We start from the raw sequence: 17744 nt of genomic DNA on the forward strand, positions 1-17744 counted from the left end.
CTTCCTTTCAAACACCCTCCGTAACATGCTACATTCTTCTTGATGATTAACACTGTTGCTCGCAAAGTGAGAAGCACCATTGCCTGGTGGATAAAGCCCGGGCCTGGGAGTCAGAAGGACCTGGGTTCTAATCCCAGCTCTGCCACTTGTCCGCTGTGTGACCTTGGGCAAGTCACTTTACTTCTCTATACCTCAGTTCCCTTGTATCTACCCCAGCACTTAGTACAGTGCCTCGCATAGAGTAAGAGCTTAACAAATACCTGATTGAAAAAAGCTCTCTCAGACCTGCCTACATACACATGCTGATGGGAGAACAGTCTTTGCTTTGAGAGTTGGCATTTCTGCTTACCACTATCACCAGGCTCCACGGACACCATCATGCCAAACTGCACTTCCTCAGAAGAGAGAGATTTGAGACGACTCGACTCAAGTTTCAGGAGGCTCAGCAAAGTCAAGGCTTCCCTAGTTTCCCCTTAACCTCCTAGAGCCCTGGCTAAATTTCCCAAGAGCTGCACACACAGCCTGATAAGCAACAGCTCGACAAGACCAGAGTAGGCTTGAGAACCTAAAAGGAAACTGACATCCAAACCCCTCTTTTTCAGTTTAAAACTGAGTTCACTTAATACTGCAGCCTGCACTGCCTTTTTCTGCAATAAGCAATTTCAAAAGTGAAAAAGCTCTGCATTTTTTCAATACATGCACATTATTACCACCTATGAATGAAAATATAAAACGGGTTTTGGATATTGATGCTCAGCCCCATTAGGACACAACTGGAAGACTTGGGTAATTTTTACCACTGTTAAAAAAAAATTATCAACTTTTTCATTTGAAAAACTCTTTCGAGATCCTGAATATTCTCAGAACAACTTTCAGTGTTTTATGTTATTAAAACATCAATGCTTCAAAAATAAAGGGTAAAATTTCTAAAACCCTCAGTGTTATTAGAGATACTATTGTCCTCATCTCCCACATACACTGCTCTACCACAGCAGTTGCATTCCATCACCTAATCTACCATGCACACCTTCAAATAGGAGAGAAAAAATGCCTTCCAGAAATTTATTTTGATTATACTAGACTTAGCTGTTGACTTTGACTGATGTTGAAAATTAGCCATACAAGGAAAACAGTTGATCTTACCTACTGAAGATTTCAACTGCCATTTCTACCTAGGAAAAAAGACCCAAACCACAAAATGTTTGTCATGCCTATGATGCTGTCCCTTTGATAAAGAACTAAATTCAATTTTATTTCCAAGTAGCCCATGAGGGAATTCATAACATTTGAAAAATTTAACCTAAATACATATGCCCTTCTGGGGTTCTTAATATGAAATGACGTAGACCTCTTCGGCTAAGATGTGCTACTTAAATACAGCTAATTATCTGAAGATTACAATTAAAGCATCTTTTGAAGTACAAGTAAGTAAAATGTCATTCTGAATTATCACCTTAATATTTGTATTATAGCACATACACAGTCAATTCAATCTTTCGTACTATCTTTATCATATTTGGCGGTCCACTCAAATTCCTCATTTTAATCAAAGGAAGGTAACTCCTAATTTCAGGGAGGAAAAAGTGGAACAAATTTGGGAATGTAGAAATGGCAAAATTTATAAATGGTGCCAAAGTCAAAATTTCCTTAAAGCAATTTGATATTCTTAGTGTTGTCTTCTACCAATGGCTCCAATTTTTAAACACCAAAATCTGAGTAAGGATAGAGAATAAATGCCCACCCCAAGAACACTTGTGTCACCATGCCCCCTTTTAGTGTCTGTCTCCCCCACTAGACTGTAAGTTCCTATAAGGGAAGGATTGGGTCTAACTCTGTTGCATTCTCCCATGTGCTTAGTACAGTGCTCTGCACACAGTGAGCACTCAGCAAATACTATTGATGGCAAAAATGGCCATTAATAATGGTAATGCATGGATTTCTGTGAAATAATTTAAAACAAAATGAAGTGGTTAATATGGTGAGACAGGCCAAAACTCCTGAAGCAATTAATTGGAAAGTTCTGGGGATTTGGACATATTTGGTCATGCGGCAATAACAATAATAATAACCATGCTAAGCGCTGGGCTAGACACAAACTAGACACACTAAAACCAAGAAGCCTTTCCCTGCTTCAGCTTCTGCCCAGCCCACAGGGCCGATTCAGAGCTCACTTGAGGGGCTGAGAGATGGGGGACAAAGGGACTTGGTAAGACCTTCTTATGTGCAGTAAACTTGAGTCTCTGCCCTCGACTCTCTCCCATGCCTCCGCTGCCCAGCACTGGTGAGTTTTGACTTGAAGCAGATTGCCTTCCACTCACTAGCCACTGCCCAAGTTTGGAATGGAATGGGTATGCCTCTGCTTGACTCTCCCTCCCACAGCCAAGACTGGTAGAGTACTGGAAACTCTCCGGGTGCAATCCGGAGGATACTTCACCTTTAATTAATACCCTTGAGCAATTAAGTGTAATATATAAACTTTGAACATTACTCTACAGGCACCACAACTCCCGCCCCCTCAAATGATGCCACAGCTGCGGCTAAGCCCTACCCCAGGAAGGCTACTCCATCCAACCCTCTAGCCTACCCCCACTGCAGTTAAGCCTAGACCTGGGATCCCGACTGGATTTTTGCCACGGTGGCTGCTAAGCTCCAGTCTGTGGAAGTCGTTACAGTCACAGAGCCTGGAAAACCCAAGACCACCAGAGTGAGATCACAGAAAAGATGATATTGCTTCCTCAGTGCCCAGCCCTGGCAAAGTCCCAAACAAACAAAAAAATTTAGATTAACATTAAAAACTTCACCAAGCAAACACACACCCTTGAGAAAATTTTTACATACTCCATGTGCAATACCGCCACAGGGGGAAAAAAAAACCCTAGGGAGTTGGAATAGATATGAGGTCAGGTAGTAGCCAGTGACACACACAAATGCTCTTAGAGACACATGCAGTTTCATCTTGCTCTTTTTCAACACAGTGGGAGACTAGGCATGTATTTTGGCCTGAGTGCTATAGTAGCAACAATCATATTCTAGAGATCGTCTCATCTATTCCCCACCACGCATTTCAGATCACACTAGGAAATGTAGATCCTAAATATCTGGGATTGGTGCACCCCTCCTCTCGTCTATATGCTGATGTTGCTAATGTTTGTGCTTACATTATGATGAAAATGAGGAGAGCCCCATTAAAAGGCATGATCTCTATATCACTCCCGTCTGAACCTCCGTAATCAAATGATCTGATGCTACTCTATGAAATGAGCCAAATGATCGCCTGATTGTCATACCCTTAGTCATGGCACATAATCCGCTCAAGAGAGGACAGTAGTGCCCATCAAGTTTAAAAACCGTAATGACTCTAGAGCCCCTAGAAAAATAAAAATAAAGTGCTGAATAAAGCACAACTACAATCCCTAGGTTCTCTGGATCAGGGGACTATAGTGATAAGAAAGAGTATGGGCGAGGGAGTCAAAGGACCTGGGTTCTAATCCCACCACTTGTCTGCTGTGCGACCTTGGGCAAGTTACTTAAATTCTCTGTGCTTCAGTTTCCTCTTCTGTCAAATGGGGATTAAGACTGCAAGCCCCATGAGAGAAAGAGACTGGGTCCAACCTGATTAACTTGCATCTACCCCAACGCCTTAGTTCAGTGCCTGGCACATAGTCAGCACTTTACAAATACCACAATTATTATTATTATTAAGCAACACTTTAACCATTTTCTCAAGGTAGACGCATTTTTAATCAGATTGGTTTTGAACCATGGAAGTTTATAAACCTAATGGAAACTACTGAACTCATTTAATGGGACTCCACATTTAAAAAACAACAACCTGTAAATCAGTTCAGCTGCTACATCCAATCGAGACTCAATTTAACTACGCACTTAGTTGGACAGAGTTCACTTGAATAATCTATGTACACCAAAGTCTTTAGGTAATTTAATTATGCATGGTAGATAATTTATTTGTAACCAAACCCACACTGAAGGGCAGGAAGCAAAGAATCAGATGTCTCATGAGAGTTTCAGCACCTTGGTCTTCCACCAAAGGGTGAGATCATAGGAATAAGCAATGAAGTCTACTGATTTAATAAATTCTCTTCTTTCCTTATGTTTCAATAATTAAAAATTTCTGCCCACCCCCAGACACCAACGATACGTAGCCTTTAAGAGGGAACATCTCAATACAGCTAGGTATGCCAATAAAACATCACTTGAAGTCTTCAATCAGATCAATACACAAAACGCATAGTCACAGGCTGCCCTCATTTTGATTAAAACTCACACTATCTCTTTGTAGAAAAACCTTTAGGAGTTTCCACCGGCTATTCAAAGGTGCTAAAACTCCTATATTTATAACTTTGAGTTGTCATTGTTATAAGGATCATATTACTTTTCACCTTCTGAACTCAACGCTAACCATCTCTCTCTGCAGTGCAATGACAATACTGCTCTCTCTCACTTCATAAAATATTTCTCACTTACCTTTGAACCATTTTGACTGGACTTGAGATTGGCTAAAGCTTATTTCAATTTAACATTAGATAACATTTATTTAGCATAGAGAGTGGCAAATCTGTTAAAACAAGGTACTTTTCTGATAAATAATATGTGAAAGATGACAACAAAAAATCTAATTCAAAACATTTCTTTATGGGTATATATTTACACTGCTAGTTGTTCATGAAACCACGTCTTGTGTTTTTATCACTTTTTGAAATATTTGGTCATTTTTTTGGGATATTGGGAATGCATTATATTTTATTACATCCAGTTCTCCTGTACAGCAGGGGTTGCATTCTTAAAAAACTGCGAATTTTCCTTACTGCTGATAATACGATTCTTACGATCTGCCCTTTGCAAGCAGATCTGTGCATGCATGCATGCACACAGATTGTTTCTTCCAACACCACAGTGTGTTTTATCTGAACAGGCTCGTGTTGTTGGATGAACATTACTTAATCCCCTAACAACATTCTAGCACAAATTCACAGTGAAAACCCACATCATGGCAGAACTAAGTATACCTCCAGTCGCTTCACTTCTCTGTGCCTCAGTTACCTCATCTGTAAAATGGGGATGAAGTCTGTGAGCCTCACGTGGGACAACCTGATTCCCCTGTATCTACCCCAGCGCTTAGAACAGTGCTCTGCACATAGTAAGCGCTTAACAACTACCAACTACCTCCTTGGGAAAACTATACTTGTTAGTCCTTTCACTCAATAACTATTTTCATGGAACCAATTAAAGACTCTAACCACATTGTGTCCGCTTCATGGAGATGCATGCATTCAAGCAGATCCCTATACTAGAATTTGTAACGTTAAAGGCAATTTTGAATTCCCTTTCCCTTCACTGGCATTCCTTGAGACACAGTAGTCCTTTTTTTTTTAAAAAAACAGTATTTGTTACATGCTTACTAGATGCAAGACACTGTACTAAGCACTGGGGTAGATACACGGTAATCAGGTTGGACACAGTTCATGTCCCACATGGGGCTCATAGTCTCAATCCCCATTTAATAGATGAGGCAACTGAGGCGAAGTGAAGTGACTTGCCCAAGGTCACACAGGAGTCACGTGGTGGAGGGCTTGCCATTTGTATAACTGCCCCAGGTCCACCCTTCAGCTATCTACGTCTTTCACAAAACATGATTCTGAAGAGGCAGTATGATAAAAATGTAAAGAGCTATACTTGCTTTGTCTACTTATTTTTGGTTTCAACATGTCTCATGTTTGGTTGTTTGGTTTCAACATTTAATATGTCTCAATGCTTGACCCTTGCATTAACACTGAAATTACTGGAATGGTCTGAACAATCCTTTAATTCCAAAAGACACATATAAATGTTACCTGTAGCTCTTGCGTTTTATGAATTTGTTCCTGTTTGATTGTGCTGGTCATGCTTTCTTTCATCTCATCCAGGATAGAGTACAGGCCATCAAATTCCTCCTCCAACTCTGAAAGTATGTTAGATGAGTTGGCCTGTTAAAGAGAATGACAATCTGATTTAACAAATCGAGCTAAAAACACAATTCCACTGCCATATTTATAAGAATAAAACAAGTTCAGATGCAATTTTTTGCTTCAACACAATTTTATTACATGTCATCCAAACAACAACAAAAAAAACAAACTAAAGTCTACTTGTCAGGACTGGAGTGCTCTAATTAAAAATAGAAATACAAATATCAATACACCCTATATGAAGGGTATAAAGAAATAACCAATGGCAGCTCAGAATATGAAAGCACTGTAAATTTTTCCACTCTGAGTGAATGAATAATACAAACGGTAGAAAACTAGAAAAACATGGCTCAGACAATGTTGCTATCAGGTGAAGTAGATTACTAGGAGGAAGGGCAATAACCCCAAAGTAGCTATCCTGCTCGTTAAGGGCAGGGAATGTGTCTGCTAATTCTGTTGTATTGTACTCTCCAAATGGCTTAGTACAGTGCTCTGCACACAGTAAGCGCTCAATAAATGCAATTGACTCATCATTACTGTCAGAGAGCAAGTGAGTGGAGGGACCCATGTGGCCTGGAGCCAGTGGCTGTGGAAGCTCCCTCTTCTCACCAGACAACGCAGGAGCTGAGTCCTACCTCTCCTTTCTCTCCCCACCCACCTCCCTTGGAGAGCAGAGGGAAGGCAGAAGCTAGCTTTGTTAATTAGTAAGTTGGGATGATTCTGACAGTTTCTCACTGACAACTCTCTGCCTGAAGAGGTGAGGTATCCAATAACCGTCCCCTCGATGTTGGGTTTACACACCCCAATGGTTGATATTTTGGCATGTTGAATTTTAATTTGTTTCTGCTGTGGATTGTGTTTGATTCTTATTGTCCTGTTTTTCTGTCCTCCCTCTCGGAGACTGAGAGTCCCTCAAGGGCCAGGGTCCTAACTAACTTTCGTGTAATGATCCTGGTGCTGCTCAATACGGTGCTTTGAACACAGTAAGCATTTAATTCATGTTTGCAATAAGGAACAGCTCTTTTTGAGCAGAAGCCTTGTAGGGAGCAGGGGACAAGGAGGAAAAGGTGAAAAAAGTGCTAGGCACTGCAAAAGAGTAAACACAGCAGCACAAAAAGCAACAGCTTGTGTGTGGGCACAATGTGGATGGGACTCTGGGTCCTGCACTGAACTGAGTTAGCAACGTTTTATGCTGTGGACTGAAAGGTACATTTCAAACATTTGGGGGGCATATTAGGGAGAAAATGCTCATACCTGTACTCCTTTTAGGGTATGATTCAGTGTATCGACAAAGTTCTGAATTTCATCATTTTTGTTGGCCAGAGTTGTGATAATCCTTTGTAGAGCTTCCTACGATTGGGAGAAAAAACATCAACAATTAATTGAAAATTAACATGTACTGAGGGGTCTTCTCTTTGTGAGAGTTATCAACTTTAAGGCCCAAGTTCAAATGAAAAAAACTGCCTCTATTTCCAAATACAGTAGAACCTAAACATTGAATTTTCACCACTCATCGGCTCCCTGAGTTGATATCAATTTGAACTGTTTGTTGGTCAAAGCCTGGAATTAGAGAAGATGGATTTTTAAAATCTGATTTCGTTTTTTGGAGCATTTATTTTTGACATCTGGTTTGTTCACACCAGGGTATATTTAACAACAAACTCACGCAGAAGAACACAAACCGATTCAGAGAGGATACCACCAAATTCGAATCCCGGCTCTGCCACTTGTCAGCTGTGTGACTGTGGGCAAGTCACTTAACTTCTCTGTCCCTCAGTTATCTCATCTGTAAAATGGGGATTAAGACTGTGAGCCCCATGTGGGACAACCTGATTACCCTGTATCTACCCCAGCGCTTAGAACAGTGCTCTGCACATAGTAAGCGCTTAACAAATACCAACATTATTATTACCCAATCAATTGGGTATGTTCTTCTAGCATGTTGCGGGGGAAGAGGTGGAGAGAACTCAGGATTTTCCTGACTGCATCCCTAATGAATGAGTGAGCAGGATGGAGAGATGCAGTCACAGTGACTGTATCTTCTTGTCTCTACTCAGGTTTGCGTTCTATATTTTCATCAAAATGTATTTTTAGGAATTGGTACCATGTTTCCAAATTCACAGGTGGTTATTCAGGAGCTTAGAAAAAAATACCCTGACTCCATGAAGAACTCCAAGAAATAGAATAAACATGTACACAGAATCATGATCTCCTAAGCACAGTATCCTAGTTCTCCCACCTCCTCCTCTAGCCTTATCAGAACAAAGACATAAAATGAATGGCTTCTTCCCCCTTCCCTTATCTATTAGTAACTTATTATTGTTTTATAAAAATTGGAACCCGATGTCAAAGAAAGATATCACTTCCAGGAAACAATAAACACTCAAAATTTATAAATGGGGGCTCTTCAAGTTCTACCAGCTGAATTGGGAAGGCTAGATAACAAGATAGGATATAGGATTACAATATGTGTTTCCAAAGGAATAAGAATTAATTCATTTACAAAGGCTGCCAGTAGATCAAGTAACATGGGAAATCAAGAGACAAAAGAATTTAAAAGTGGAGAGATTCTCAAATTCAGAATTAACAGACCAATGAGAAGATTATATAAACGAACAGGAATAAAATGTATACAAATTAATTCCCAATGATGGACATCTGTATTGCTGCTACTGATGACTGATGATGAGGGGATATTGAAAACCTGCAACTGGGTTAGACTTTGCTGCTTGTGCACTTTTATGCATCATTCACAAGGAAAGGGACACCAAACTGATCACTTTCACTTTCAGGTTCTGTGTTTCACTTTTCTAAATCTGTACCAAAAAAACCCAGATTTTAACAATTAGTGGTTTTTACTGAGCACTTACTGTGTGTAAAGCACTGTACTAAGTGCTTGGGGAGAGTACAATACAACAGAATCAGTAGACACGTTCCCTGCCCATAATGAGTTTACAATCTAAAAGTCAAGGATATTATATTTTGTGGGCCTGAAATTCCCATGCAAAATATTATTAGATGGCAACTTTTTAAATCATTACTATCCTTTACTCTTTGACTGCGTACCTTTTCCCTTTTGAAAAATAAAACATCTTTATCCATGGTAGCTAAACTAGATTTAATTGGGTGGCCTAGTGGATAGAGCGCGGCCTGGGAAGTCAGGGGATCTGGGTTCTAATCTCATTCCTGCCACTTGTTGCCTGTGTGACCTTAGGCATGTCATCTCATGCTTCTGGAAGTTTCCTCATCTGTAAAATGGGGATTCAATTCCTGCTCTCCCCCCTTCTAAGACTGTGAGCTCCACATGGGACAAGGACTGTCCAATCTGATTGTGCGTTTAGGCTAGATACCATTATTATTACTTATTTTGCTCATCCTTGCTTGAGAATCTCTGCTATTCATTTTATTTCCCTCCTCTTCCAGACTCAGATCACCCTAAGATCAACCAGTGAATGCTTCCATTTGCCACTTCAGTGAAATTAGCACTCTTTGTGGGCAGGGAACATGTCTACCAACTCTATCGTATTGTACTCTAAGCGTCCAATAAATACCACTGATTCCAGCCATTTTTCACCTTGCCACAACTGTTTCATGTAGGATCACCAACTAGCCCAATTTTTTCTTCTCATTCTTAGATTTAGTGTCATAACAGTTTTACCTGATTCACAAAAATACTATCTGCTTGTAAAGCAATTCTCCAAAGGGACTTTCTAAACTTAAAGGAAAATGGAGTATGGTGATTCTACTCCAAACTTTAAATTACCAAGAAAAACCTGAGTACTCAGGCTACATTCCAAATTGCCTAGATACAATGCCATAAGGAATATGCTTGGGACAATAAAAAAATTACCGTTTATTCCTCTAGCCCTTCTATTCACTCATAAACAAATATCAACAGTCTATGAATACTCATTAACATAGCATAACTTTCAGATGTGAGATTAACCTTTGAAGCCTGATCTTCAAAGAAACTGTTAATTGTAAATTTTGCTCCAAGGTGCACTAATTCAACAAAGCAGTGTTTCACTGCTTTGCAAAATTTGTGGTACAACATAATATGCTTATCTTAACTATTGCAGGCTAGATCTCAAAGTCTAGCTGGCTTCGGTTTTATTGGGTGCAGGGAAGTGATTTTGACAAGAAACAATGAACCACACTATATATCTATTGACCACTGAAAATATTAACGTTTTAGGCACTCTATAAAGCCTTAATGGTTGACATTTCTCCCATCTCCTACTAGTCTGGAAACACAAATATAGTTAGATGCAAAGCAACCCAGTGTTGATGCTTTTTAAAAGCCCTACTTGGCATTTTGAATACCTAAAGGGCAGAAAGAAAAAAAACACACCATCATATGGACAGTTAGCTCCCCCTGCATAGACATCAAAGCATTGATTTTTAAATGATTCTGCAGAAACTTGAATGCTCAATCTCCCCAGCTCCTATTCCATCCCCAACCCCAAATTCTGAGATTCTATACACTTAGAAATGTGTTCAAACCACAAAAGGACAACATTAAAATACTTTTGGCACCCAACAAAACCACCTACACTTTACCCATCCTTGTCTAACAATGTACTCTGACTAAATATCAACATCCTCTTTTGTAATCTAGGAAGTAATGCTGTGGGTCTTTTGTCTCCCGGTTGCCTCTCCTACTCAAAGCTATTATGTTTTCTTCATCTCCTCGGGGTTCGTTGCTAACACAACACTGTCGTCCTAGTTATTTCTTCAGAGAGATTAGCCTGACCAGCTGCTGGCCCATTTGTTGACCGGGCAGCCGACACGTTTCTGTCTGCAGGGCTCTTTCTCACTTAAACCTTAGATCCTATAATTACTGGCAAGTTGCACGAGTCAGAAATTCCATGCTCCTTTCAATACACTTACAGGTTATCATTTGGCGCTGTCACTCGGAAATCATTTTATAGTCATATCCGAGAAACAGCCTTTTGGATAATCTGAAGGCAAAGGTGGAGAGCGGCTAGTCCGACTGAGTTTAGGGAGTGGCCAGGAAAAAGATCAACAATCGGCCACCGTGTAAAAGTTTCCTCTAACGACAGACTGCCACATCATAAATTCTGTGACATTAAACTGTGGTAGCAAAGGCTTTGGGAAAAAAGGACAACAATTTTGTTTTGGTCCTCTGGGCTATGGTGTGGGAAGAGAAAAAGGCTTGGTAAAAATTGTATTTAAAATGCATTTTCTAGACATTGTCCAGAAGATACAACGTTCAGAAAAATTATCTCACTTGTCTGGTGATTAAAAAGGGTTCAATGTAATTTATTCCTTACCAATACCGATAAGAATATAAAGTTCTACTCAAGTTGGAAGATAAATTCAGAATGCCAACTTTTACCCTATTAGATAATAAGCATAGAAGCTGTTCATTAAAAACAAAACAAAAACACCTTAATGCAGCGATACAGCGTTAGGACAAAATGAATCATTTGATGTGCTGTTTGTTTCGATCACTGGAATGAAACGATGTTCAAAATCACTATTAGACTATAGTGGGAAATCAACGTTCAAGGCTTGTGTCAATTATGGCGTCTGGAAAGTAAGGCTAAGTTTGAAATATATCCTTTAGATGGCAAAATATATTCAAGTACCTGAAACAAACCTGAAACTTTTCTCTAAAAAGTTAAAAGAATTTTGCACTAATTTTTTGCCGTATGGTATTTGTAAACATAATTGCCACTTAACACTAAACACGTGTAAAAACAATATGTAAAACGCCAAGGTATATTGGATGGAAAATCGTTTAATACTGTTTGAAATAAAAAACGATTACAACTATATTTTAATGGTAAGCCTGCCATTAAAACACCTAAATTCTCTCATATGATTCCCCCCAAATCACAAGGATGGTCCTTTCAAATATTTTTTAAAAAATATTCAACGTACTTCCCAGTTCACCCTAGAATGATCTCTTGGGGGGGGGGGTGTCTCTTTTTTGCGGTCTGCTAAACTATTGATAAAATTGGTCTTCCACTTCTCTAAACGCTTCCCTACTTTTCAAATAATTTACATCGCGATAGAGAAAAGTTGTCCCTGAACCTAACAGTGAAAATTGCAATTGTGCGCACATTGTTTTAAGGTACTGACGATTCTCCCCAAACTTCCCAAAGAGGTGAAAAGTGTTCGAGCTGTGTTTTTCTTGAATTGTCGAAAACTGCAAAGCCCCCGACAGTCTTGTCTTATGCCGTCGAGTACTCTTTTCTTAACCCCAAGGGGAAGATTATTCAAGAGACCTAAAATCCAAGCCACGGGAAGAAAAGGTTCGAACCTGTCAGATGTCACGACGGGATCTACATCCCTGTCGTGAGGCCTGGAGTTAGTTAACGCTAGATAAAACAGGGGTCTGTCCCACGTTAACAGCCCTCTAGACTGTAAACCCGTTGTGGGCAGGGACCGCCTCTCTCTATGGCTGTATTGTACTTTCCAAGCGCTCAGTACAGTGCTCTGCACACAGTAAGCGCTCGATAAATACGACTGAACACACTGACGTAAGTCTATATGAAATGCCGACAAAATGAAGACGGCAGAAAGCCCAAACAAACCCTTTTTCTTAAATAAAACGTTCGGCAAAGATCTCGGGGGAATTGCAGGTCCGGGAGACGCCGATCGGGGGAGCGGTGGCTGTTGACAATACTTAGAGGCGGGAAAGGGTGGAGATTAAGATCTTGGGGAAGAGGGAAATCCAGCTGCGATTTTTCGGGCCTCAAAAAGTGAAGGTTCCCGGTCCCCCCCCCCCCCGAGAACCTGTGGCCGGACTGCCCTCCTAGGCCACCCCCTTTGCCCAACCCCAGTACACAAAGCGGCAGTTCTTTCCGAGCCCTCCCCCCTCAAATCCCCGAGCGGAGGAGGGGGGCGCGGTGTCGGGGAGCCCCCGGCTCTGCGCCCTCCAGGAGGACACCTCGCCATCCTGCCCGTCCCCCGGGGGGAGGGGGAGAGAGAGAGGGGGGGCAAAGGAAGGTTCCCCGCCCCGGTTGACTCACTTTCTGGGAGTCCATGGTGAGGTCGCGCGGAGAAAACGGAGGAGAAGGCACGGGGCCGCGGCTCCGCTAAAGGGCCGGTAACCGTTACCGCTGCGAGGCCGCCGCCGGCCGCTCCGCCCTCTCCAAGACACAGACGCCCAACGCGCTTGCGCGCCTCCCTCCCTTGGCTTCGAGCTTCCAGTTAGTGAGGATGAAACGTCCGGCCCCAAGATCGACGGAACGGGGAGACGGCGGGGCTTAGGCGCATGCGCACTGGTCGGGCCGGGGGACGACGCCCCCTCAGATCTCCACAACCTTCGTGCTGCGCGGACGAGGGGTTCATTCATTCATTCATTCAATAGTATTTATTGAGCGCTTACTATGTGCAGAGCACTGTACTAAGCGCTTGGGATGAACAAGTCGGCAACAGATAGAGACAGTCCCTGCCGTTTGACGGGCTTACGGTCTAATCGGGGGAGACGGACAGACAAGAACAATGGCACTAAACAGCGTCAAGGGGAAGAACATCTCGTAAAAACAGTGGCAACTAAATAGAATCAAGGCGATGTACGAAAATATATACAGTTGAGCGGACGAGTACGGTGCTGTGGGGATGGGAAGGGAGAGGTGGAGGAGCAGAGGGAAAAGGGGAAAATGAGGCTTTAGCTGCGGAGAGGTAAAGGGGGGATGGCAGAGGGAGTAGAGGGGGAAGAGGAGCTCAGTCTGGGAAGGCCTCTTGGAGGAGGTGAGTTTTAAGTAGGGTTTTGAAGAGGGAAAGAGAATCAGTTTGGCGGAGGTGAGGAGGGAGGGCGTTCCAGGACCGCGGGAGGACGTGACCCAGGGGTCGACGGCGGGATAGGCGAGACCGAGGGACGGCGAGGAGGTGGGCGGCAGAGGAGCGGAGCGTGCGGGGTGGGCGGTAGAAAGAGAGAAGGGAGGAGAGGTAGGAAGGGGCAAGGTGACGGAGAGCCTCGAAGCCTAGAGTGAGGAGTTTTTGTTTGGAGCGGAGGTCGATAGGCAACCACTGGAGTTGTTTAAGAAGGGGAGTGACATGCCCAGATCGTTTCTGCAGGAAGATGAGCCGGGCAGCGGAGTGAAGACTAGACCGGAGCGGGGCGAGAGAGGAGGAAGGGAGGTCAGAGAGAAGGCTGACACAGTAGTCTAGCCGGGATATAACGAGAGCCCGTAGCAGTAAGGTAGCCGTTTGGGTGGAGAGGAGAGGGCGGATCTTGGCGATATTGTAGAGGTGAAACCGGCAGGTCTTGGTAACGGATAGGATGTGTGGGGTGAACGAGAGGGACGAGTCAAGGATGACACCGAGATTGCGGGCCTGCGGGACGGGAAGGATGGTCGTGCCATCCACGGTGATGGAGAAGTCTGGGAGCGGACCGGGCTTGGGAGGGAAGATGAGGAGCTCAGTCTTGCTCATGTTGAGTTTTAGGTGGCGGGCCGACATCCAGGTGGAGACGTCCCGGAGGCAGGAGGAGATGCGAGCCTGAAGGGAGGGGGAGAGGACAGGGGCGGAGATGTAGATCTGCGTGTCATCTGCGTAGAGATGGTAGTCAAAGCCGTGAGAGCGGATGAGTTCACCGAGGGAGTGAGTGTAAATGGAGAACAGAAGAGGGCCAAGAACTGACCCTTGAGGAACTCCAACAGTTAAAGGATGGGAGGGGGAGGAGGCTCCAGCGTAGGAGACCGAGAATGATCGGCCAGAGAGGTAAGAGGAGAACCGGGAGAGGACAGAGTCCGTGAAGCCAAGGTGAGATAAGGTATGGAGGAGGAGGGGATGGTCGACAGTGTCAAAGGCAGCAGAGAGGTCAAGGAGGATCAGAATGGAGTAGGAGCCATTGGATTTGGCAAGAAGGAGGTCACGGGTGACCTTAGAGAGAGCAGTCTCGGTAGAGTGGAGGGGACGGAAGCCAGATTGGAGGGGGTCTAGGAGAGAATGGGAGTTAAGGAATTCTAGGCATCGATTGTAGACGACTCGTTCTAAGATTTTGGAAAGGAAGGGTAGTAGGGAGATAGGACGATAACTGGAGGGGGAAGTGGGGTCAAGAGCGGGTTTTTTTAGGATGGGGGAGACGTGGGCGTGTTTGAAGGCAGAGGGGAAGGAGCCCTTGGAGATTGAGTGGTTAAAAATAGAAGTTAAGGAAGTTAGAAGTTAGAAGTTAAGGGGTCGAGTGAGGAGGCGGACACCACGGCCCTGGCGACCCCACCGTCCAGGAGTTACATTTGTGGCATCTGTTAAACCGTCACGAATAACGGCGCCGTTTGTTATTAATAATAATTGTGGTGTCTGTTAAGCGCTTACTCTGTGCTAAGCGCTGGGGGTGGAGAGAAGCAGCGTGGCTCAGTGGAAAGAGCCCGGGCTTGGGAGTCAGAGGTCATGGGCTTGAATCCCGGCTCTGCCACCTGTCAGCTGTGTGACTGTGGGCAAGTCATTTCACTTCTCTGGGCCTCAGTTACCTCATCAGGAAAATGGGGATTAACTGTGAGCCTCACGTGGGACAAGCTGATAACCCTGTATCTACCCCAGCGCTTAGAACAGTGCTCTGCACATAGTAAGCGCTTAACAAATATCAACATTATTATCAGGTGGGACCCAGCCCCTTCCCCCACGTGGGGCTCACTCTCTCATGAATCCCCATTTTGAAGATGAGGTGACTGAGGCGCAGGCGAAGGGGCGAAACGACTTGCCCAAGGTCGCACAGCAGACGAGTTAAGCGCTTACTGTGTGCCAAGCGCCGTACTGCACAGTCTTCTTGACTGTCAGCCCGGTGTGGGCAGGGATCGTCTCTATTTGTTCCTGAACTGTACTCTCCCAAGCGCTTAGCACAGTGCTCTGCACACGGTAAGCGCTCAATAGATCCGATTGAATGAATGAGGACCGTTCTCGACCACCTCGTCCACAGTAGGGGTGGTCAACCCCCATCTTCCAAATATTCCAAACATCAAGGTGCGCCTGACATTATTCCAATTAAATCATTGGCCTGTTACTGAGTAGAGGCCTCGACGAGCCCTCTAAATAATCATTTCCCTACTGTAACCCTCGATTTCCTCCCTCTTCTTGTGCTTCATTCCCCTCTCGTTTCCCAGAGAGGTTCTGAGGATTGAGTGGAGTCTTTAGAAGAAAGTGCTACGTAATCAGGCACTGTCATGGGGTTGCACCTGACACCACCTCCCCGTATCCTTCCTGCACCCCCCAAAAAGGCTACTCCGGGTCTACCCGCAACTTTGCCGCTGATATTCACAGGTCGTGTTAGCGGAAGTCACTAGTACAAAGTGACCCGCTACATAGTGGCGGAAAGGGGCCTAGGTGGCCACTCTTGGGGCAGGGAGGGGTGGGCCCAGGTGGGAAGGAGGAAAGGATACGGGGGAAATGGGGGGAAGGGGAAGAGTTGGCATCTGCACAGTCCCAGCCATTAATAATAATCATAATCATGGTATTTGTTAAGCACTTACTATGGGCCAGGCACTGTTCTAAGCACTGGGGTGGATTCAAGCAAATTGGGGTGGACACAGTCCCTGTCCCAAGTTGGGCTCACAGTCTCAATCCCCACATTACAGATGAGGTTACTGAGGCCTAGAGAAGGGAAGTGACTTTCCAAAGGTCACACAGCAGGCAAGTGGTGGAGCCCAGAGGTCCTTCTGAATCCCAAGCCCGTGCTCTATTCACTAGTAATGATGATGGCATTTGCTAAGTGCTTACTATGTGAGAAGCACTGTTCTAAGTGCTGGGGAGGATACAAGATGATCAGGTTGTCCCATGTGGTGCTCACTGTCTTAATCCCCATTGTACAGATGAGGTAACTGAGGCACAGAGAAGTTTAGTGACTTGCCCAAAGTCACACAGCTGATAAGTGGCGGAGTCGGGATTAGAACCCCTGACCTCTGACTCCCAAGCCCAGGCTCCTTCCACTGAACCACGCTGCTTCTCCCATGCTGCTTCTCAAAACACTGTTCTTTGTATGCAGTGTACCCGTCTGTATTAGGTTTATCATTTTACCCTGGTTTTGCCTGAATTGTTCTCTTTTCTTGTGTGTCAGCTTCCCAGTATTATTTATCTGCTAACTTTTTGTCGGAGGGCAAGAGTGGTTATGTTGCCCCAGTGGCAGCTGTTTGGCGTCCTATTTGCTGGGAGGGGTGCAGTGACCAGATAGCCCATATTAGGCAGGACAGTTCCCAAATTCTGTCTGCCATCCTGCCTATTTTATGACCAGCAGGACCCATTAAAATACCAATTTCACAGGTGTGTTGGTAGCAGCTGGAGCAAGGAGCCCTCTTCTTCCTGCAGCCAGCATCGTGGAAGAGCAAGAGAAGCTACTGGGTTCGAATCCCGGCTCCGTCACTTGTCTGCCATGTGACCTTGGGCAAATCGCCTCAGTGCCTCAGTTATCTGTAAAATGGGGATTAAGAATGTGAGCCCCATGGGGGACAGGGACTGTGTCCTTAATTCCTGGCAGTACAAGTTCCCCAACAGAGAGAGAACATATGCCTTTAAAGAAGACTTTTGCGGTCTTGCAGGACTCTCAATCCCACAGCGTTGATGTACATATGTTACTGCATTAGATTTCTGACAGGAAGTCAGCATACAGTTCCCTTTCTCACAAAGGGCTCGCAATCTCTCTGATCCCCATTTTACAGATGAAGAAAATGAGGTCTAGAAAGGTGGTGACTTGCCCAAGGTCATACACCTGGCCAGTAGCAGAGCTGGGACTAGAACCAGGTCTCCTGACTCCCAGGCCAATGCTCTTTCCACTAAGCCACAACACAAGCTGTTTCACAACTCTTTTGGTAT

At 44.1% G+C, this 17744-nt stretch overlaps 1 protein-coding gene across 4 annotated transcripts in view; it reads right to left on the reverse strand.

Moving 5' to 3' along the window:
* The window catches only part of FSD1L (fibronectin type III and SPRY domain containing 1 like), a 57724-nt gene extending 44586 nt beyond the window's left edge, over positions 1 to 13138 (reverse strand). For 2 of the 4 annotated variants that reach the window (XM_029056171.2, XM_007670638.3), the window contains exons 1-3: positions 12968 to 13135; positions 7221 to 7316; positions 5853 to 5984 (exon numbers count right to left, since the gene is read on the reverse strand). In XM_029056171.2, the coding sequence (XP_028912004.1) occupies positions 5853 to 5984; positions 7221 to 7316; positions 12968 to 12982 (243 nt within the window). In that variant the 5' untranslated portion in view covers positions 12983 to 13135. Of the gene's footprint in view, positions 1 to 5852; positions 5985 to 7220; positions 7317 to 12967 lie in introns of all 4 variants that reach the window. The other 2 variants (XR_003756055.2, XM_007670637.3) reach the window with 2 other exon arrangements.
* Between the last annotated feature and the right edge of the window lie 4606 nt (positions 13139 to 17744).

This window comes from Ornithorhynchus anatinus, chromosome X5 (genome assembly GCF_004115215.2).
Source record: "Ornithorhynchus anatinus isolate Pmale09 chromosome X5, mOrnAna1.pri.v4, whole genome shotgun sequence".
Lineage (NCBI taxonomy): Eukaryota > Metazoa > Chordata > Mammalia > Monotremata > Ornithorhynchidae > Ornithorhynchus > Ornithorhynchus anatinus.